At 35.0% G+C, this 23,510-nt stretch overlaps 1 protein-coding gene across 1 annotated transcript in view; it reads right to left on the bottom strand.

The window, feature by feature from the left end:
• Positions 1-23,510, bottom strand: part of LOC150099358 (uncharacterized) — a 222,978-nt gene that overhangs the window by 136,059 nt on the left and 63,409 nt on the right. Inside the window, exon 5 of the mRNA XM_090404325.1 lies at positions 11,432-11,514. Coding sequence (XP_090260451.1) covers positions 11,432-11,514 — 83 coding nt within the window. The remainder of the gene's footprint in view (positions 1-11,431; positions 11,515-23,510) is intronic.

The following is a 23,510-nucleotide window of genomic DNA, read 5'->3' as shown; positions in this document are numbered from 1 at the left end:
CTTCTTAAGAGAGAAATCCACAAATTTTGCAACCTCCCAAGTCAATATGATTATATTATTGAGACATATAAGCTAGTCAGGGGTTGTTATCAGGTTGACATGGAAGAGACTTTTCATAGAATGGGAGAGGTGGATAGAACAAGAGGCTATCACTGGACAATGTATAAGTATGGCATGAAAAGCAGGTTCTTTGCATGGTGAGTGGAATGTATTGCCTGAGTGGGTTGTGAATGTAGAAACATTGAATTAGTTTAAAGCACAGTTGGATGAGCACTGTATGCAATAGTGTACCTCTCACGATGAGTCTCTGACTCTATGGAGATCAGATGTTAATAATAATAATAATATTGAAAGAATTCCCTCAGCTTTCCTTTGGATTTTTCAGCCAACATTCTTTTTTTTTTTTAGCCTTTGTGTTTCTCAGACCACAGTCTGATTTTGCTTTCCACAAAGAACATATTCCTTCATGTGTCTGGTAATTACATTTTTACCAATATCAGTTCCATAACATTTTCTTATTGTGTAGATTTGCCTTCATTTTTTCATTCATTTAACTCTCCCTGCAATTTATTCTCATAATTCTGGAGATGCAGACAGTTATAGCTTCATTCAGACATTCCTTGATCATTTCTCATGCACTGCAATTCCTTTACTTGTGCACAAGCAGACAGCTTGAAGCTGTGTTTTATAATTCCACATATTCCAAGTTTTAAACAAAACTTCCACATGACTTAATACCACCCAAGTTACAAATGAATGATCACCTTCACCAACTGGAGGCATAACAGTTCCTCATTTCTGAATGCTGTTATCAGAGTTAACATGAATGTGATACGAGCCCTTTCCAAAATATTCTGGTTAAGGATGTTTTTCTTCAATAACTCTACATTCTCCCTCTTCCAGTCTATATCCATTATTGAAATCACCCATAATGATAGCCCATCCTGTAAACCTGTATTTTGCATCAAATCAAACAGCCTTTGTCTATGTTACTCATACTCTCACTGTCATTCTAAATCTCTACTTTAGTTGCATTCAATTCATCTGCAATCATTAGCAATATTTCCTTTTTATTTTACGTGTCTTTCATGGATGCACTGTGCCAACTGGATTCTATTCTTATAAGGACATCTTCTGTTAGCCATATCTCACTAATGCCATTAAGCTTTGGATTCAATTCAATTCATCTACAAGCATTAGCCAGGTGTTACTAATGCCAATAAGTTTGAAACAATTCATCTACGCATTGGATTCTATTCCTATAAGTATATCATCTTCTTTGGTTAGCAAGTAATTTTTGGTACTATCTTTTACTAATGCTGAAATATGCCTGTGCGTCTCCATAGCGCAACTGGAAGAACAAAGGGACATTGCATACTTCAAATTGAACAGATCTGGGTTCGATTCTCAATGTGACAAGAGTAATCTTTATATGGGCTTTTTCAATTAAAGGTGAGTTAGCTGATCTCCTACAGAGGTAGCATGGTTTTTTTTCTCACAGAAACTCAGGTTTTTCATTCCATATTAAGGCAAATTGATGCACACTTTGAAGACCACATTACTGTTTGTCGTGGGTGGCATATGGTATTGTGTGTTGTTGTTGGTGGCATATTAAGTTGGGAGAATGCCGGGTTCTGTGCAGTGGGGTGGTGTACCCTCCCATGATGAGTCCTTGGAGGTATCATGCAATAATAATAATAATACATATACATAATAGAAATTTATTATCTTTATTCCTGATGCTTCTGACATGACTGAACATGCTGATGACCAACCACCAATCTGATGGATATTCAAGGAACTCTTAAAACCTAAACCATTCAGATAAGTAGCCTGAATTGATCACTCAACTAAATTTCCTTACCCATAGCTGCTCCTGTCACCACTTTTCCTGTCTGACAAAACTAGCCACACGGTTTTTGAAGACTCATTCTGGTGATGATGGACATTGTGACATCACTCTAATACACAGTTTCTTAACCAGAGGTACAAGAAAGCATTCCAGCTCGCATTTGCGAGAAAGCAAATGCAAGCTGGAAAATATTCCAGCATATATTGACTAATTATTTAAATCACATTTGCTTTTTCTACAAGTGGAAAAAAGTTATGCAAACTAAATTATATTTAAGATATATAATCTTTCAACCTATACAGAATTATTCTGTTTCACCAAGAACCATTAAATATAAGTTGTACATATTTTTTATTTGTCACATTTTAAGAAATTATAAACCACTATATTCAAAAAATATTCCCGAATTCATACTGCCACTCATGCATGCGCCCAAGCCGAATTCACAGATACTTGCTGCACATACACTCACCATTGTCATGAGAAACATGTCATGACATTTGTACACATCATTTCGTTGTGTACAAACGTCAACAAAGTGGATCAAGTGACAAACGAAAGCTATTTTTTTTTTTACCGGCAGTAATCAGTAAGTAAAGAACAACTGATTAAATTTTTTCTCCCGAATTTTGAAAAGTTTAGTAAGAACTAAAATTAATTTTTGTTTACACGTTATTTTATAATTTTCTTAAGGAACCATGGCCAAATGCGTAGTTAAATAATATGTAAATATTAATTTATTATTTGTAGTAATCCATGTCAAAAAGATGCCAATGGAAAGACGTTTATGTTGCTTACGGATTTACTTGTACAACAGAGAAAGATGGTACTCAAAGACCACAATGCATTTTATGTTGCAAAATATTTTCAAATTCCAATCTCTAACCGTCAAAGTCGTTAGAAAATTTCAACAATCAGCATGGTGATAAAGCTGCATGGCAAACGAAGGCACGATTCAATAGCAGCACAATTACAAAATTTGACTCTGCAGTAGTAGTTCAGAAGCTTTTGCTAGAAGCTTCTTATCAGATGGCATATCTGTGCATAAAGAAAAAAACCCTCATACAATAGCTGAAAAATTGGTGAAACCATGTGCATTGGAAATTGCGAAAATCATATTAGGTTCTGAAGCACATAAGAAAATTCAGCAGATTCCATTATCAAATGATGTGATTCGATCATGCATTCGAGACATCAGTCAGGATATTTTACTGCAAGATATTAAAACCAGTCCTCTGAAAGTGTGTATTCAATTAGGCGATTCATCTGACATTGATAATTGAAGTGAGTTATTAGTATTTGTGCAATACATAAAGGAAAAGGAAATTTGGAAGAATTTTTATTTTATGATCAACTGGAACTGACAGCAAAAGGAACTGATGTTTTTAATCACATTAGAAACTTTTTCTTGAAACATCAAATACCAATGGATGTGATTATCTCAATATGTACTGATGGTGCACCTGCGATGTTAGGCAAAAATTCAGTTTTTTTTGCTTATATCAAAAAAGAAGTACTGCAAGTTACAATAACACATTGCATGTTGCACTGCTATGCACTTGCATCAAAAACTTTGCCAGAGAACTTTAAAAAAATATTTAGCTACAGCAGTAAACATAGTAAATTATATTCAAGGACGGATGCTTAATCATCGTATTTTTCATGCTTTTTGCAAAGAAATCGGTGCTAACCATAGTGTGCTTCTTTATCACACTGACATAAGATGGCTCTCCAAGGTACATATGCTTAGCAGGGTTTTGAAATGTGCGAGGAGATTATTCAGTTTCTTACTAACCAGAATTGTAATTTAGTTCAAGACTTTGAAAGAAGAGATGCAGTAATTCAATTGGCCTACTTAGCAGATATTTTTGCTCGCCTAAATGAATTAAATATATCAATGCAAGGGTATGGTAAGAACATAATAACAACTAGTGAAAAATTATTTGCTTTTATTGAAAAACTAAAAATTTAACCGCGCGGTTAGCCTAGTGGCTTTGCGCTTCGCAACCATATGCCTGGGGAAGGAGTGTCCCAGGTTCGATTCCCGTTGTAGACGTGAGGAATTTGAGGATCTTCCTCAGGCATAGCCAAGTTAGCCAGTCTTGGGCGCGGTCAGTAGGGTTTTTTCCGCCAGTTTATCTGGCGTTTTTCATCCCGCAAACAGGCAAACCAGCCCCGTGAACATACGCCTCTAAAGTCAAAAATATATCCCCCCAGCGGCAGACCAGGCGACGGGTCGGTTGGGAGTAGTATTAACAAGAAGTCGCATCTAAATAACATGCGGACCCTGCATAGGAAGCGGGAATAACGCGTAGAAGAAGAGAAGAGAGAATTGAAAAACTAAAAATTTGGATACGTCGAGTTGAAAATGGTAATTTTGCAAACTTTCCCTTGCTTGATGAAATTGTTCTGGAAAACGAAAATAATCACAATTTTACCTGAATTGTAATACATTTGCAATAATTGATTATTGATTCTTTTCATGGATATTTTTCAAACGGAGATATTGGCAAAGAGCAGAGATGGATACTGGATCCATTTTTTTTTAATCTTAATTCTATAAACGACGGTAATTTAATAAAAGATGATCTTATTGAAATGCGAGCCAGTGCACATATTCAAATGGAATTTGAAAAATTGGATTTATAATGGTGCACAGCCCTTTCAAAAAAGGAACCTCGCTTTCAAAATATTATTACGAAAAAGCAACAACAAATTAGTCACTAAAAATTGTTATGTTATTTTGATTTTATGTTGATACATATATGTATATGTATTTTTCAATAAATTGTTTTGCAATAAATTTTCTTTTCTAACAAATAAAAAACACTATAATAAATTTAGATTAATCCTTTATCCAAGTGTAAGCAAACAAAGTTTGTGCCTGAAGTATCTTCAGGACTGAGGCAACTCGTGGAAAAGGTGGACCAAGCGCTCATCACTTCACTCCTTGTCTTAGGATCTCTCATAATGAAAAGCACATTTCCTTGCAGACATGTATAATGCTATGCATTAAGACAACTCGTATAGGTAAATATGACTTCTCCATTGCTTCTGCCTTAGTATCACCATCTCTGGGTCTGGCTCCCACTGATGACACCTCAATAAAGGTCGAAACCGGTCTGGGTAGTGACCCTTCTCTTGATGCATAGCATTATACATGTCTGCAAGGAGATGTGCTTTGCATTATGGGAGATACTAAGACATGGAGTGATGACAGCTTGGTCCACCTTTACCACGAGTTGCCTCAGTCCTGAAGGTACTTCAGGTGCAAACTTTGTTTGCTTACACTTGGATAAAGAATTAAACTACATTTATTATAGTCTAACCAAGTGGGAAAAAACTCAAATTAAAAAACACATTTTTCAAGGGGGGTGTGAGAATGTAAACTGAAGTTCACTGGGGTGCGAGCCAGTAAAAAGGTTAAGAACCATAGTTTTTAAATGATACAGTCACTTAAAAATATCAAATTCTTTTGTAAAAATTTAAAATTTATGATACCTGAATACATTAGATTTCACACAACTACCACTGCATTAAAGAGAGAAACTAACACATAGTCACTGAACAATCTTCAAAGACTAGCAAAATTATATATAACTATATAGACTATACACACATATTATACAGATTATATGTGACTAATATAACCATATACAGTTGACTCTCACTACAGCAAATAGCACATTTACTCAAATCTCCATAGGCACAATGCTATATTAAAAGAACTTCAGTATAGCTAATTATCACATACAACAAATTGTTACTGTGTTAATCTATACGGTTGATTCTCAACTTATAGATTACAGTTGAGAGTCAACTGTAATCTATATACTCATATAGATTATACACTGGTGTTCAAAAGCTAAGGACGAACTGCATTTTCACCTCTATATGAAAAAATTTCATAACTACAGCCAAATGTGGACTTAAATTTATTGAAAGCATACCAATAAATTGTATTATACAAAATTACACAAAAAAAATGTTATAAATTTCATACAAATTAGACTGCAATATGTTTTTGGCAAAAGTTACAAATTTCCTAATTTCCACATATTCCATACTGAAATGTCTCGCTGCATAGTGAGACATTTCAGTATGGAATATGTCCACCATGAACTGCAGCAACTCTCACAGTGTTGTGCCATGCTTAGTACCAAGTAATTTGGGAGTTCTTGAGGCAAACTGGTCCACTCTTCTTTCAGAGTAAGGATAAGTTTCAAGGGAAGTTTCAAGCAGCTATGCTTCTCTTAATTGCATCCCAAATATGTTCTATGGGATCGAGATCTGGGAAGCATGGAACATGCTGGCCACTCAAGTCAGTTAATATCCTTGGTCTCAAGAAAAATCTCCATTGCTCGTGTACGATGTGATATGGCACTGTCATCCATAAAAATGAATTCTTCATCTATAGCACCACAAAACATGACATTGAAGAACTTTGTTGCAGTATCGTTAACCAGTCACAGTCCCTTTTTTCTAGCACTTGTAGCTCAGTGCACCCATTAAGCATAATGCTTCCCCACACCATGATCCCAGCACTGTCACGTCTATCCGTTTCAAGAATATTCTCGTGATGGTAAGCAGTACTGCTTTTACACCAGATCAAGTGTCATCTAGAATCAGAGGAAAGACTAAAATGACTTTCATCTGTAAAGAGTACATTAGCCCATTGGCATCTTTCCAATTTTTATGGATACAACACTACTAAAAACATGCTCTACGATGAGCTGTGGATAAAGGAATGCAGACTACAAACCTTCAGCTATATAGGCTACTTGTCAGATGCCTTGCCACAGTTTGCTGAGATATCTTCATGCCTGTGCTTGAATGGAGCTGACTTACAAGCTGACCTGCTATAGTGTGTCAATTACGTTTTGCTGTTATAACCAAAAATCTGTCTTTATGCTCTGTAGTAGAGCGAGGGTGATCTCTTAGCAAACATCTCAAACACATTACACTGGTTTGAAATGCTGCCTAGAGCCTGGATACAACACTATGTGAGATTCCACTCTCTGACAATATCAGTAATTCTGCAGTCTTTTTCAAGCTTTCCAATAATTCTTCCCCATGTGAAATCATCTCCTACTTCAATGTCCTGTAATGTCTTTGAGACATTACAGGACACTGAAGTTTGCAACTTTCTTCCTTCAAACATAATTTGATTAGCACAGCTTTTTGCCCATTATCCTGTTGAGTGCTACCATGTGACTCCTTTGCATGCAATTCGAAAATTTGAATGTGGACCTGCTTTCTACTTGAAATCAACAGTTATACAAATTGCCACAAGCTGATTCATCTGAATTTGTGGTTGCAAACTTCATAAACAGAGTTCGTCATTAGGTTTTAGACACCAGTATGACTAATTGAATTATTAAAGAACATTAATTCATTTCAAAATAAATAAATATTCTTTAATAATTCGAAACCATTAGGCAACTGAAAATATTTGAATATTATATTCAAATATTTTAATATAAAATATTTCAATAAGATAATATATGATTCAAATATAAAATATTTGAATCATATAAAAAAAGCGATTTTGCATTTTTTTTTTTTATATGATTTAACAACATATTTGGCACAATACAATTGCAATTTCACTGGTATACATTCGTTTCACTTTCAAAAACAGAAAAAATAAATAAAAAATACATTAAATACAGTTATGAGGAGATGCGATCTTAAATACAGACAAAATAAAAAATAGAACCCTATGAAACAAAGCAGTTTTTATTGAAATGCTGATGACTATGTGCTTGGAATCAAATTCAAATACTTGCTTGAGTGAAAGTTTTGGATATCCAGCTTGATATCATGTCACTTACTGTATCTACAGGATGGCTCATAGTATCAAATGGGTTTAAAATATGAATTCTAAGGAACATTTGGGAAATTAATCATGGAAAGTTTACAACCCAAAAAGAACCAAAATCATGCAATTTTATTTTGAAAATCAGCATTCCATTATTCTAATGCAAAGAGCATATCGGCAATGTTTTAATAGCAGAAATGCTCTCCCAGAAACAATGATTCATCGCTCGATCGAAGCTCGTTTTCAGCAAGAGGGTCCTGTAAGTGACTTGTCATGATCTGGGAGACTGTTATGTCGTTGTTTTTTCTCATTACTTTAATGATTTTACTACTCACTTATACAGTTATTTCTCTTCTGGTTTCTGTAATATGTTGACAATCAAAACCAGTAATTCAGCTATCACTTTCTTTTCCTTGATCAAGCTATGATTTCGGGCCATTCCTGAGTTTAGTCACGTGTGTTTCTTTCATTCATTAGAGGCTTTGTCTAAATTTGGGACAAAGCCCTTAATTTTACCTTCTGAGACAGTCTCCCTGTTCAATATTGACGAATTTATATTATGATGTGCCAGCTAATACAGAGGATAAATGAGACTCTTATCCAAGGTGGCTCTCTCAGAATAATACACAGTAATGGATGTTCTAACACTCTTACTTAACTCTTTCTACTCACTAATATTCAATTTACCTATTTCACTTTGCTTTTGCATGCAGTCATGGCCCATAAATTCCAATTATACTCCTGTGTCCCTCCTGCTAAGTTCTGTAATTTTTTATGAGTGGCAATTCAAAATCATATGACAGGCTGATTTCAGGTAAATGAAATAAAACATATTTATTAAAAAAAAAAATATATATATATATATAAGATATATAAAATATATATATAAGAATTACACATGAGAAATATATCAAACACGAGGTTAACTTAATCACTTTCCTAGTAAAATTTAGATATCATTACTATCACAATAGGACATGAATAATAACTTGCTCCACAGAGTTATCCATTAAATGTACAAATTACTAGCTTAAGTTATTAGATTTTAATCACTCTCAAGTCATTGATCATATCTCACAATATATCACAGTTAATTCACATACAGATCCCTTCTTGGGAGACTTTCTTCAAATGGGGGACAGGTCACTGCCTAATGTGGTAATCTCTAAAGTTCTTTATCAATTGTCCACACACAAATTAACTTATAGAACCCATTCATATCTCTAACTGGAAATAAGATTTAAACATTCTACATTACCATCCCATGGAATGACCTTCTGTTCTATCAGCAGCCTTGTCTAGACATCAAGGCAATTTTGTAGGCTATCGTCCACGAGGTCACTTACGATGACTGCATGGCCCAGTCTCCCCGAGTCGATAAGATGATGTGCCGCTCTGGTCTCTCTCTCTGGTACCACTGGCATTCATCTCTATTGTCGGTTACTCGATATTGCTTAGCTATTCTGCTATGAAGAGTTAGCTAGCCTTGACTCGCAAGCTACGGTGGACGACTCATGACTTCCACAGCCGATCCAGGATCACCCTGTTGGCGGCAGGAGAGCCAACATCCAAGAGCACAGGAAACAGAAACCAAAAGACCTCGAGAGGGGGGGGGGGGCAAAACCCATTTATACACCTCCTTTGGTGCCCTCTCTTCACTACGTTTTTACCGCACGGCACTCATCTATCGTGCGTAGCGTTTTTCCGAGAATGCATTTGAGCTTCGCTTTCCATATAAATTCTCCTTTCCTTAGGCCATAAGTTATACCGGATGGCTAAAGCGTGACCTTTGGACCTTAGCCTACATTCGACTTACTCTCATACATTACATAGGATAGGATATTCTAATTTAACTATAATTATATATATATATATATACCCCTTTTTGATTCTGTACAAAATAGGTTAAGTTTCACATTTCTTCAGTTCTGCTTTAAAGTTATAATATACATATTTATTTCCTTGCCAAAGTACAAGTTTCTCTGCGTACAATTAGATTTGTTAGATCCTGAATGAATTAATCTTTTATTCAAATTTTGATCATTCAGGACACAACAGAGACCCCATTCAGCTAGGACAGAGGAAAACATTCAATGTGTGTATGGGACAGTACCGAGGAAGAACCAGGAACTTCAACCTGAAGATGTCTGGATCTGTCTTCGATGTCACTGCAGTGCATTTTAAACTGTATATGCCTCTACAGGAATTAAAACTCATAGAATTTTAGCAACATGTAAATTTTGCAGTAAGCTTTCAACAACTGGCTAGAGAAGAAAACAACTTTATCCACCATCTGATTATGTAAGATGAGGCTCACTTTCACCTCTATGGTTTCATAAAAAAGCAGAAATGCAGGATTTGGGGTTCAGAGAATTCAAGGATTGTTCATCAGTGCTAAGTGCACCCCTTAAGTGCATGGTCTGGTACTGTGTAACATAACAGGGAATCATGCCTTACTTCTTTCTGGATATGACAACGATAATGCAGTGACGTTCATGGGGGTGCGATACTGGGCCATGATTAAAAATTTTTTACATACACCGTGCAGTACAGAACAGACATGTGGTTTCAGCAAGATAAAGCCACTGCCCACACTGCTAGAATCACAATGGAGCAGCTCCTAAGGAACATTTTTGGTAAGCAAAAATTTGCAATTAATTGGCCATCACATTCTCCAGATATGACAGCTCCCGATTTAGGTAAAAGTTCAGGTAAAAGTTCACAAAAACTTTTACCTGAAGGAAAAAGTTTATGTGAACAGCCCCAGACAATTCAACGGCTGAAGGAGAGCATTCGTGCAGATACTATGGCGCTGTAGCCAGAAACATTAACAGCTGTCATGGAATATGCCAAAGAAAGGGCCTGTCTTTGGGAAGACAAAAATGGAAGGCATTTACATGATATGGTTTTTCATAACTAATAAAAAATCTCCAGGTTTTGTATATCTCTCTCATCATTGATTTATAGTCATCATCATCATTAAAAATGATGATGACTATAAATCAAACCTTTTAGTGTGTACATAATGGTAAAAAACATAAAAATAAAAAATAAATAAAAATCCAGAGCATCATTCTAAACATTAATCTTGTTTATTACTACATCACTATTAATCCATGATAATGGACCAACATGCTATAACCAATCAAATTTTGATTTTTTTTTCCCTTCTGTTTTTAATAGCTCACTTAGCAACTACCCAATAATGCATGTTTACTTTGATTTCTGATAAAAAACAGAAATTTTCATATTCAAAGGATATGAATATTTGAATTTGAACATGAACATTTCAATTAGAATATTTTAATATATACATATATTCATTAATGATAAAAGAAAATTTTTATTTAACAAAAAGGTTTATTCTTACTTTTTCTATATAGATGAGGTTTCCTTTCATAAAATGTTCTGTTTTCTTTGTTTCAATTAATAAAATAAAGCCTTTTATTAATTAAAACATAGTAAAGTTGCTCTTTATTTTTGTCCCATTTACAAAAGTAAGTTGTTAGTTGTTGTTATGATTTCTGTATTAGCATAAATAACAACAAATGTCAAAGCAAAAATTAAATTAATCTTGTAAAATAAATTAAATTTACTAATATTTAAACATCTACAGGTAATTAAATTTCATCCTAGTTGAAAACAAGCTTTATTCTTTTTCAAAAAAAACAGCATATGGTTTATATGTAGCTCAAATTTACTTATCAATATGATTGATTTTTATTCTCCAAAATTTACCTAAAGTAGCTAAAATTTACCTGAATTGTGTTTTCTTCAGGTGAGTCACTTGTTTCTTCAGACACGACTGCAGCAATATTACTTTCTTCTGGTAATTTATCAACTGTGAAGTAATAATTATTATATTACAGATTTTGAAGATGAAATGCACAAAATATTTCTTATACATATCATATACAACACAGGGTGGCCCACGAGTTGTAGAATATGCCATAGAAAGGATCTTTTGAGAAGCAACTGCATAATTATTATTATTATTACGGGTATCTCCATGGAGTCAGTAGACTCATCGCGGGAGACCCAAGCTAGCAAAACAATATCTGTCATATCTCTTCTTGAATTCATTTACAGATGAAGAGCTCACAACAAAGTCAGGCAATGAATTCCCCTCATTCACCACCCTCCAGGCATAAAACCTTGTTCTGACACCTTTGTTAACCACACTCTTCTTTAATTTCCAGAGATGACCTCTTGTTCTTCCATCACTATCACACAGCTGAAACATTTCCCCTGCATCAATCCTATAAAAACCTTTTAGTAATTTGAATGTTTCTATCATATCCCCTCTTCTTCGCCTATCAACCAATCTCTGCAATCCACAAGCTCTCAATCTATCAATGTAGGGAACATTTTTTATATCACTCACCAACTTGGTCACTCTTCTCTGAACCCTCTCCACAGCCTCCTCATCTCCAAGGAATCCAGGTGACCAGACCTGAGCACAGTAATCCAAATGTGGAAGTATCAATGCTTTATAAAGGGGAATAATAACCTCTTTATCTCTGGATGTCAGTGTGTTCCTCAACAACCAAGTAATCCTATGTGCAATCTTGGACACCTTAACAATGTGTCCTCTGAACTTCATCTCCTTATCTACCAATACCCCTAAGTCCCTAGCCTCATCAATCTCTTGGAGTACCTTTCCATCGATGTAGTACACAGCTGGTAATCTTTTAATCCCAAAATGCAAGACTTTACACTTTTCCACATTGAACTGACATCCATTTTCTTTTGCCCATTTTACCAGCTTATTTAAATCCTCCTGCAAACTTTCAACATCAGCTTGATTTTTTATTGCACTACACAACTTTGCATCATCAGCAAACAACTGAATATCTCCCTTTAAGCCGTTTCCTATATCATTTATATACAAATTAAACAACATTGGCCCAAGCACAGAGCCCTGAGGCACACCACTGGTCACCTGCCTCATTCTGGACTCGGCTCCTCCATACACCACCTTATGGTATCTCTCCCTGAGCCATTCTCCTATCCATATCACCAATTTAATATCCATTCCCATCTGCTCCAATTTGCGTAACAGTGTTCTATGGGGTATCCTGTCAAAAGCCTTAGCAAAATCCAGAAGTACCACTGTGTAGCCAGTTCCTTTGTCCAACTCTGATGTTATTCTATTATGGATAGTTAATAGATTGCTAAGGCAGGATCTACCTTTAACAAAACCATGTTGGCCTCTATAGAGTATCATATCCTGATCCACCCATTCTTGAATTTTGTCTTTAACCAACTTTTCCAATACTTTTACCACTACTCCTGAGATGGTGATTGGTCTGTAATTCAATACTGCAGTTTTAGAGCCACCCTTATGCAAAGGAACCACTTTGCCTAACTTCCACTCCCTAGGGACCATACCAGAGTTCAAACTTAAATTAAATATCCAGGTAAGAGGGGTTGACAATTCATTTGCACATTCACGCAACACCTGAGCTGATATTCCATCTAAGCCTACCGCAGTGTTTGCATTTAAGTTTCGCAATATATTTAATACCTCTGATTCTTTAGCTTCAATTCTCACATTAGGTATTGCTATAGGTATAGAGATATCCTCACTTGGGTGATAGACTTTTGAGAAGTGATCACTCAGTAACTCGACTATTACATCTGATTTTGTCACCTCAATACCATCAGCACCCACTAAGGTTATCCTTCCGAAGTCATTCTTCCTCTTACTTGCCACATAGCGGAAGAACTCTTTGGGATTACCCTTGATCTCTTTGGCTAAGGTCTTCTCATAATCTGATTTAGCTTTTCTTACTATGCTGGTAACCTTCCTAGCTTGAGCCTTGTACTGCTCATGGGTGTCCTGATCGCCCTTCTCCTTGTAAATTCTCCATAACATTTTCTTTTTTTGTAGTTCAAGTTTGATACTACTGAATACGCTTGATACTACATAAGTTTTTAACATCACCAGATTTTTTTTATTAGTTATGAAAAACCACATCATGTGCATGCTTTCCATTTTCATTTTCACAAAGATGGGCCCTACTGATGTTTCATAACTTGTGGCCTACCCAGTATGTGTGTGTGTGTTGGGGGTTTCGCAATTTTCCTCCCAACTATAACTCTATATCAGGAGGTAATTTATTTCCTACATACTCCATTGCATAGAATGCATATATTACATATAGCTTCCAAGTAACTGAACAAACAACTGATTTTTATATCTATATATATTATACAATATAATTCCCACATTATCAGTACTTTATGTAACATCACAATGACTGGAAGTTGATCTTTATTGGCAAAATTAAATAATTCTGAGTAATACTTTTGGATACATCACTGTTCTGAGACTAGCCGCTAGTATTAAGAAGGGATGATGGGTTGTACTAGGGGCATCAGGATGGAGTACAGTAGCTGACAGTCATAAAGTAAGTGATTGACATTTGCTTATGATACATGGCAAGAATTCTTTTGTTGTCAATTCGCTTTTAGATGCTTTCCATTATTCTTCTTACCACAAGTTGGGGCTTATTTCTTCTGCAAGCATTTTTACAGCAGTTTGACTTTTGGTAACTTGTTTCTAACCATTCGTTTATAGCTGCTTCTTTAGCCAGCTGATTTGCTCTCATTTCCTGCTACTCCAGTATGCACCCTCACCCAGCAGCTTGATTTCCCATCTCTCTAGAGTGAGATTCCACACCAGATTTCTTGTTTGTTCTATTAACACTGGATGGTTGCTCTGGTTTTGTATGCCATCTACAGTGCTTCTACTGTTGCAGCAAATTGTTGCTGTCTTTTGATGATAGGTGTTGAGTTCTAATTCTTGGATATATGTAAGTGAATGAACTACAGCAAGCTGTTCTGCTTGGTTGTTAGAACGGGGGGGGGGAATGCAGTTTAGAGCAGCATTCTTGTATTATGGACGGTCTGTAATATACAATGAAAGAACAACCGATGTTTCCTTCGGTTTTGCTCCCATTAGTGTATATATGTATATATGGAATTCATCACTTTCAGAGCTTTCCTTTACCTTAATATATGTTTCTTTGCTAGGTGAGTTAATTTGTAGCAATTTCAATCAATGTTGACATTTCCGTTATATCTTCTGGAAGTGACTTCATATATAAGAGAGAATTCTTACATTTTTAGGCAGATCACTGTTAGGCCAGCAATAACACAAGCTGCCTCGAAAGATGTCCTGTATCCTTTAATTATTTGTATGGCTATAGGACAATGAACTTTGTTTAACTTTTGTTGGTGTTTTTTTTTGGATTTTAATGCATCTTTCCAAGCAGGTTCAGCATAAGATATCAATGGTAGTAGCTCTAGTGTATATTGTTTTCAGCACTATTTGTAAGCTTTTTTTCGGCAACATATGAAATGTGCTTGTTGAAGATAAATTTTTCATCTATTATTACTCCAAGGTATTTTAGCTTGCTGGCTACTTCAAGAACTTGCCTATTTAGGAAGATTGTTATAGGTTGTTTTGATTTTTTATGAGAGATATGGAGCACTTTAGGCTTGGTGCTATTGAGGGTAACTTCCTTTTTACTTTCCCACTCTGCAATTTTAAAGAGTTCTTTGTTGGCCATTACTTCTAACTGTAAGCCATTGCATCCCCAAATCATTATCATTTGTTATAGTGATATATGTAGTGAAAGGAAGTCTTAATAATGAGTCATACTGGATGCTCCAGAAACCTGGTCCACAACAGGAACCTTGCAGATAGTCTTGTTTGATTTCTTTCATTATAGTTGTGGTTTTCAAAGTCATGGTTGCTCTTCATCTGCAAAATAATTTTTTATAAGGTAGAGTAGATTTTTTGGACATTTGAAATCTCTTAAATGATCAATTATGGCTGGCCACCATGCAGCATTAAAGGAACTCTTTAACCTCCATAACTGCATCTACTGTGCTTGATTGAGGTCTAAATGCATACTGATTGCTGCTTAATAGGTCTCTTAAATAGACAAAATGCATTATTTGGTTTATCAGACGATTTTATAATATCCTACCAGCAACATTTATGAGATTAATTGGCCTATATTTGCTAATTTTGTCGGATGTTTCTTTTCCTGGTTTAATTATGGGTATAATTTTAGAGTATTTCCATAATAAAAGAAATCACCCTCTCTTTAGGCATTCGTTGTAAACTCTTGTTTACAATGAATGTCTTGTTGTCATCTACTCATGAATTCAGGGAATTCGACAAATGCTCTTAGGAGTATGTTGCTGGTTATTCCATCCTCCCTAGAAGTTTTTCTTGGATCTACTGATTTTAATATTGATTCGATTTCATTAGACACAATTTCATTGTCATTAGGAGTGTCTATGTCTGTTTCCATTCTTTGTCTGTAAGTTTTGTGAATTTCTTCATCTGTTGATTCGTCATCATCAAGAATAACTTGATTATCATTTTTGCTGTAGTTTCTGCAAAATTTTTTGTGTTTTCTTAATAATTGATATTATAGGTGTTGCTTTATTCTTACTTGCTTGCTACTAATTTATATATATATATATACAGTTCCAAGGATTCGATACGGTCGAAACAATACAGAATTTTTTCCATGATTCTGGGTTTTTTTTTTTTTGCATGTGTAATTTTGGCTTTATAGTAGTTTTGTCATCTACTCTGTCTTAAATCTTGATTGTTGTAGGTTATTTGATTTAGTGCATCTGAATGCTTTCTTAGAATTGTTAATTCATTACTCCACCAAGATACTGATTTTCTGCCATCAATGTTTAGCTTCTTGGTTGTTTTGAGTGTTTGGTCACAGGATTTTTTCAGACCTCATGAAAGTAGAGCAAGGAAGTCTATATCGACTTGTACAGATGCCCAGATGCTAATTCTTGTCTAAGCTAAGCTAAGCTGTGTGTGTGAAGAGAGAGAGAAAATTCAACCTGCCAAAGGCTGTATGCACTAAATATTTGTTGGTAGACTAAGCTGCAGGATAAATAACCCAAAAATCTTGCTCTAGAGACCAAATACAAAATTTTCAAGCTGTTTCAGGCCTTCAATATACCCAGGTGGTCTCACACTACACAGCTAATGACTTATAACTATATTATGAAAAAAAAAAAAAAAACATTTTGAAATTTAACATATTTTCATGTTAGATTCTTCTGGAATACAAAACACCAGTGTCAAACTACATGACCAACAAGAAAAGTCAAGGGGAATGCATGCCAAATGAACACAGAATGGAGGGACACTGTTTAGCCTATAATACCACTTTCAATGAGAATGTTACCATAGGCTGGCTGCAATTTTAGTCAGCAACCGATTTGTGCATGTTTGACACACTTATAGCATAAGCATTTCTTTAAAAGATGGAAATTTAATGGTAAAAATAAACCCAAGAAATAGACAGTCTGACTACACAAGCAAATGGATTTGGAGCACTATTCCCTCTAATATTTGCTGGCTCATGTGCACATGAAAAACATTTTGTGCATAAATTTCTAGTCTTGGACTCATCTTTCTTAAAAAATTTTAGATGCTGCATGCTAAATATTTCTATAAGAGCAACCTAAATGCTTATTCCAACAACTTAAAAACTGCAAGTGCATGCATTTCATAAACAAATTATGTAACATTTGTCCAACCACTTAAATTTAAATAAATTGGCTTTTTTTTTTTCTTTTTACACTGACAATTTGACAGTTTAACACACTAAAACCACTACTGCAATCTTCCTCATATTAATGCTGCTCTATTTTTTGTCTGGCTGTAATATAATATAACATAATCTGTAAAATTGTGAGCTCTAAATTAATTGACTTAAATCCATGTAGTTACAAAAATCCACCAATGTTTGCATGAGTTCAAGTGACTGTACTGTCTAGTCAATCAGCACTAAACAAATGTGCTTCTGCAACTTGTTTACATCAGTGTCAGTTTACCCACATAGAGGGGGCTAAAAGTAACTAATCAGAATGCAATAAGTTGAAATGAGTTAGAGTAATATTGGAGTGGAGATTGAAGAATTTACTAAATAAAATAAGTGACAAGTATGATTTATCATATAATTGATTTTATAGTGCATACAAAAATTAAACTAGCCAAGAAATTATGTTTAATCCTTTATTCAATTTTTTACTACTTGTTGTAAAGATATGACCTTACATTAATTCCCTTAATATCCCATAATGCAAAGTGCAAATCCTTTTGGGCATATATAATGTAATACATCATGGAAATAGGCCACTACTCAGACCAGTTTCAACCTATATTTAAATTTCAAGGGTGGGAGGTGCACTAAGAAGAGACATCAAGGTTGAAGTTATGCAGAAATTATATATGTTTCCAATACACAAGTAATGAAAAGCAGTATCACCTTATTATTAAAATACTGTGGATTAGAGATAGTTACCAAAAGTTTTTTCACTAGGTTATAATATAAAATAAACTTGTCAAAAAATGATATTTTTGTTTAATCCTTTATCCAAGTGTAAGTAAATAAAGTTTGCAGGTGAAGTATCTTCACTACTTTTATATGGGGCAATATATACGACTTCTGCATACTGAAACTGGTGTGGGGAGTGGCCCTTCCCATAATGTATGACATTATATATGTCTGAAAATATATGTGTTTTGCATTATGAGATAATAAGGCAATTAATGTGAAGTTATTAGCCTCTATATACTAGTAGCCCAATTGTGAAGATGCTTCACCTGCAAACTTTATTTGCTTACACTTGGATAAAGGATTAAACAAGAATATAATTTAATTAAATTGAAATATATATTGATCTTAATTGACCATGATTTATAAACATCTAATACCAACAAGTTTCGCCGACAGGACTATCCGGCTTCTTCAGGGTTTATAATGGTAAGAGAAAAAACTCGAAGTGGCTAGTACAGAGAAAATGGAGTAACACTATCATATAAATTAAACATTAAAACAGAAGGCATAACATTACACGCATGGAGCGTGTTGTGTTAGTCACTGTTATGAGAGCACGTTCTGTAGTTTTGAGCGAAATTAAATTCTGGAAGACTGAGTGATCTTATTAAAGTTTTCCATATGACAGCTATTATCATTCCCTGGTTTCTGTTAAGATTTTCTCCAGAACGGAGGACTACAATGGCTTCTTTGAAATTTCTACAACGGAAATTTTCTTCTAGGTAAGGCATGGAGCTGCTATCCCAATCAATGGTATGGTTAATAATAATGAAATGATGGGCTAGACCTGAGTTGTCTATTCTGTTGTTATTAACATCTCCTATGTGTTATTTTTTTCAGATTTTGAGGCTTCTTGATGCCTGTCCTATATAGTTTAGACCACAAGCACATGTGATGTTGTACACTCCAGCATGTTTGAAAAAAGGATTAATGTCTTTCGGTGATCTTAAAATGTGATGGACACTCTTGACCAGTTTGAACGCAACTCTGATGTTGAAAGGCTTAAAAAGTTTTGCGATCTTCTCAGAAACTGTATCTGCATAAGGAATAACTAAGGATGAACTGTATTGAGTGATGGTAGGTTGTTGGTGTTGTTGTGGGGGGGGGGGGGTTCTATGAAGAATCTTGTTGATTAGATTCTTTGGATAGCCATTTTTTATTAATATCTCTGATATATGAGTAATTTCATCATAGAGTTCTTTTTCTTCTGAGATGATGTTCATAGCTCTATTTTTGAGCATATGTATTATGCTGAGCTTCTGGGAAATATGGTGAGTTGACTTGAAATGAAGGTAGCATCCAGTGTGTGTGTTGGTTTGCAGTAGACTATTGGTTTGATATGTCCATCTGCTAGTTTCTTCATTAGGGTATCCAAAAATGGTAGTTGATTATCTTTTTCCAGTTCCAAAGTGAATTGTATTTTTTGATGAAAAGAATTAATTTTGGTTAAGAAGCCCAAAAGAGCTGTTTTTGTGTCCTCCCTGCAAATTACGAAGACATCGTGTACATACCTCCACCACACTAAAGATTTTGGGAGGATGTCTGTTTCTAGCTTTTCCATGAACAGATATGCACAGGGTGGTGAAAGGAGACTGCCCATAGTTAAGCCATTTAGTTGCTCACATATTGTTTCATTCCATTTGAAATAATTAGATTTAAGTAACGAAAAAGTTGAGCCGTATCTTCAGGGAAGAGATTGTATAGGATACTGATAACTTCTTCTACTGGGATGTAAGTAAATAAAGATACCACGTCCAAACTAGCGAGAATGTCTGTTTTTAAGATCGAGATGTTTTTCAATTTTTTAATAAAGTGCTTTGAATTCTTAATGTAAGTGTCCGATTTTCTAATATGTCCTTTTAGGAGGCTGAGGTGTTTGGACAATAAATATGTGGGAGCATTTCTTCTGTCAACAATCGGGCATAGTGGAACTCCACTTCTGTGAAGGGCTCCATACAATCATGGCATCAATGGGTATAGTGACCAGATTCCGTTGCAAGTTTATGGACCAACTAGTCATGTTCCGTAATAAGTTGTTAGTGTCCTTGTGGTTTTTCCATGTCGTGTCCGACTCTAGTATGTGATACATTGATGGGTCTGATAGTAATTCTGCAATCTTGGCTATGTAGTCCTTAGTGTTTAAAATGACTGTGGCATTACCTTTATCTGCTTTTAAGATAGTTATTTGTTTATCCTTTTTCAAGTTTGAGAGATCTTTTTTTTTTTTTTCTTGGAGTGTTATGTTTAGATTAGGTGGCATTAAATTTGCAAGGATAATAGCACTTTTTAATCTCAGATCATTTGCCATTGTTTCTGAAAAGGATGAGAGTGCTTTCTCCATGTTATTGATGATGTCGACCTTAGGAATATGATTTGGGGTGATGGCGTGAATCCTTTCTTAAGTGTTTCTGTTTGTGTTAATATATTCTGAAAGGTTAAAAATCACTTTTTCATCAGTGAGGCTCGCCGCACTGCGCAGATCTGTTCATGGAAAAGCTAGAAACAGACATCATCTCAAAATTAGACCCAAAACCTTTAGTGTGGTGGAGGTATGTAGACGATGCCTTCATAATTTGGAGGGACACAAAGACAGCTCTTTTGGACTTCTTAACCAAAATTAATTCTTTTCATCAAAAAATACAATTCACTTTAGAACTGGAAAAAGATAATCAACTACCATTTTTGGATCCCCTAATCAAGAAACTAGCAGATGGACATATCAAACTAACAGTCTACTGCAAACCAACACACACTGGATGCCACCTTCATTTCAAGTCAATTCACCATATTTCCCAGAAGCTCAGCATAATACATATGCTCAAAAATAGAGCTATGAACATCAATCTCAGAAGAAAAAGAGCTCTATGATGAGTCCTTAGTTATTCTTTATGCAGGTACAGTGCCCGAGAAGATCGCAAAACGTTTTAAACCTTTCAACAGCAGAGTTGCGTTCAAACCGGTCAAGACTGTCCGTCACATTTTAAGATCGCCAAAAGACATTAATCCTTTTTTCAAACATGTTGGAGTGTACACCATCCCATGTGCTTGTGGTCCAAACTATATAGGACAGACGTCAAGAAGCCCTGAAATCTGAAAAAAATAATATATAGGAGATGTTAATAACAACAGAACAGACAACTCAGGTCATCCCATCATTTCGCGATTATTTACCATACCATTGATTGGGATAGCAGCTCCATGCCTTACTTAGAAGTTTTCTGTTGTAGAAATTTCAAAGAAGCCGTTGTAGTCCTCCGTTCTGGAGAAAATCTTTAACAGAAGCCAGGGAATGATAATAGCTGACATATGGAAAACCTTAACAAGATCACTCAGTCTGCCAGAATTTAATTTCACTCAAAACTACAGAACGTGCTCTTGGTCATTGTTATAGTGACTAACAGAACACACACCATGCATGTAATGTTATGCCTTCTGTTTTAATGTTTAATTTATATGATAGTGTTATTCCATTTTCTCTGTACTAGCCACTTGGAGTTTTTTCTTTTACCGTTATAAGCCCTGAAGAAGCCAGACAGTCTGTCGGTGAAACTTGTTGGTATTAGATGTTTATAAATCATGGTCAATTAAGATCGATATATATTTCAATTTAATTATATGTTTGAATGACCAAATATAATCTAAACAAAGAATATAATTTCTTGGCAAATTTGATTTAATGTATAACAAGTGTAAAAATTTTCTATAAGTACGTGCAAAAATTACTGATTGTAAATTAGAAATTCTGAAAGCAAAAATTTTGTGCAAGCAGTTACTGGGCATGAACATTTCTTTTTTTTACCAGTGTGCCCACACACACACACACACACACACACACACCTTAGATGAAATATTCATTGAGAGTGCTGGCAAAGGTTGGTCGATTGGTAGAGCCTCTGCTACTAATGGCTCAGTTAAGTAAGTTTGAGCACGGTTAGTAGTTGGAAGGGGCCCAATCGTTCGATGCTGTTGGCACACTCTCCCTCAATGAGTCTTTGGATTCCCTGGAGGTGTCAAATAATAATAATAAGTGCTATTTGTTGTGCACCACTATGTAAACACTGTCAACCAAAAGTTTGGGGGTCCCCATAACCATAGAGCTAGTGTGCCAGAATATCATATATTCAATTCCATATTCTGTTTCCACAAAAGAGATAATGTGTATAAATCAAATTTCACCCTAAATAATGCTTGGGTGGTTTAATCTGAATGGTGCAGAACTTGTTGTAATTGGACAATATAGTGTTTGATACTGAAAAGATGTTTAAACATCTTTACATAATATGTCTATGAACAAATTTTGTTATTTGACTTATTCACTTAAAATAAAAAAACATGTATATAGTTTTCGTTATGTTGATGATATTTAAGCTATCTTGTCAAAACAATATTCCATTATAAGGAGAATAAGGTGATGCTTATGGATTCACTACTGGTACTAAACTATAGTACCATCCTCACAACAAAAATCACCAATGAAAAACAACTCTCATTTAGCAACAAAAGAATCAGCAATTGTACTTGCTTTTCTGGAACTGTTGGAACTAAAATACCTGCAGATGTTTTGTGTAGATTATATGAAATAGATATCAAGTAAAAGAGAAGCATCTTTTTGATTGCACCACTGATAAACACACCGTGTTAGTCATTATTGAATTGCTCTTCAATGTTTGTAATACCAAGCTGTCATAAAGTCAATATTCACGGAATTGCAACGATGGAAAAACAGAGTATGCAGAATTATAATATAAGAAGAACAGATCATGTTAAAAAAAAGAAACTAATGGAGCCATGTAAAAATAGATGGGAGAGTCATCAAGAATTCCCTGAATACATACAAGAAAAAAGTACCGGTTTTCCGCATTTGCTATTTTGAAAGTTCCTGTGGATAAATTAATTTATCTTTAATAGTAAATGTGATATGAACTTTTGTGATTGATAGTTGAAAAGGAAACCATATGAGTGTTATTTATGGACCTGACACCTGTCAATTAAAAATACAGGAAGATATTTTTAATTCAAAGTTAATTCTGTTTATCTTTAGATAGTTAAAGAATGTGCATACAGCCATTAATGTATTTACTGTAGTTCCTGTTGAAATTGGGATGAAATACAGTAAGGTACAGGTATAAATTGTAATCGTTCTTCGTGTGACTGTGTGCAAAAAAGGGCTTACCCATTTAAAGTATGAACGTGTGTGTGTGTGGTGGACGTGCATACACATGAGTAAAAGGGTCGTCATTAATTTACAGGGTGTTCGGGATAAATTTGACAGTTTCGAAAGGAAAAAGAAAATCTTCTTTGTATCTATTAAATTTAATGAATTGACAAAAAAACATTACAGGCAGAGTTAATTACAATACTATCAACAAGATTTACTCAAAATAACCACCATTAGCATCGATCACAGCTTCAATTCTGCTTCGGAACCTCGAACAAGCTGATG

This window comes from Typopeltis vanoorti, chromosome 14, assembly GCF_054136105.1.
Source record: "Typopeltis vanoorti isolate ZY-2024b chromosome 14, IOZ_Tvanoo_1.0, whole genome shotgun sequence".
Classification (NCBI taxonomy): domain Eukaryota; kingdom Metazoa; phylum Arthropoda; class Arachnida; order Uropygi; family Thelyphonidae; genus Typopeltis; species Typopeltis vanoorti.
This window is presented reverse-complemented; position numbering and strand designations above follow the sequence as displayed.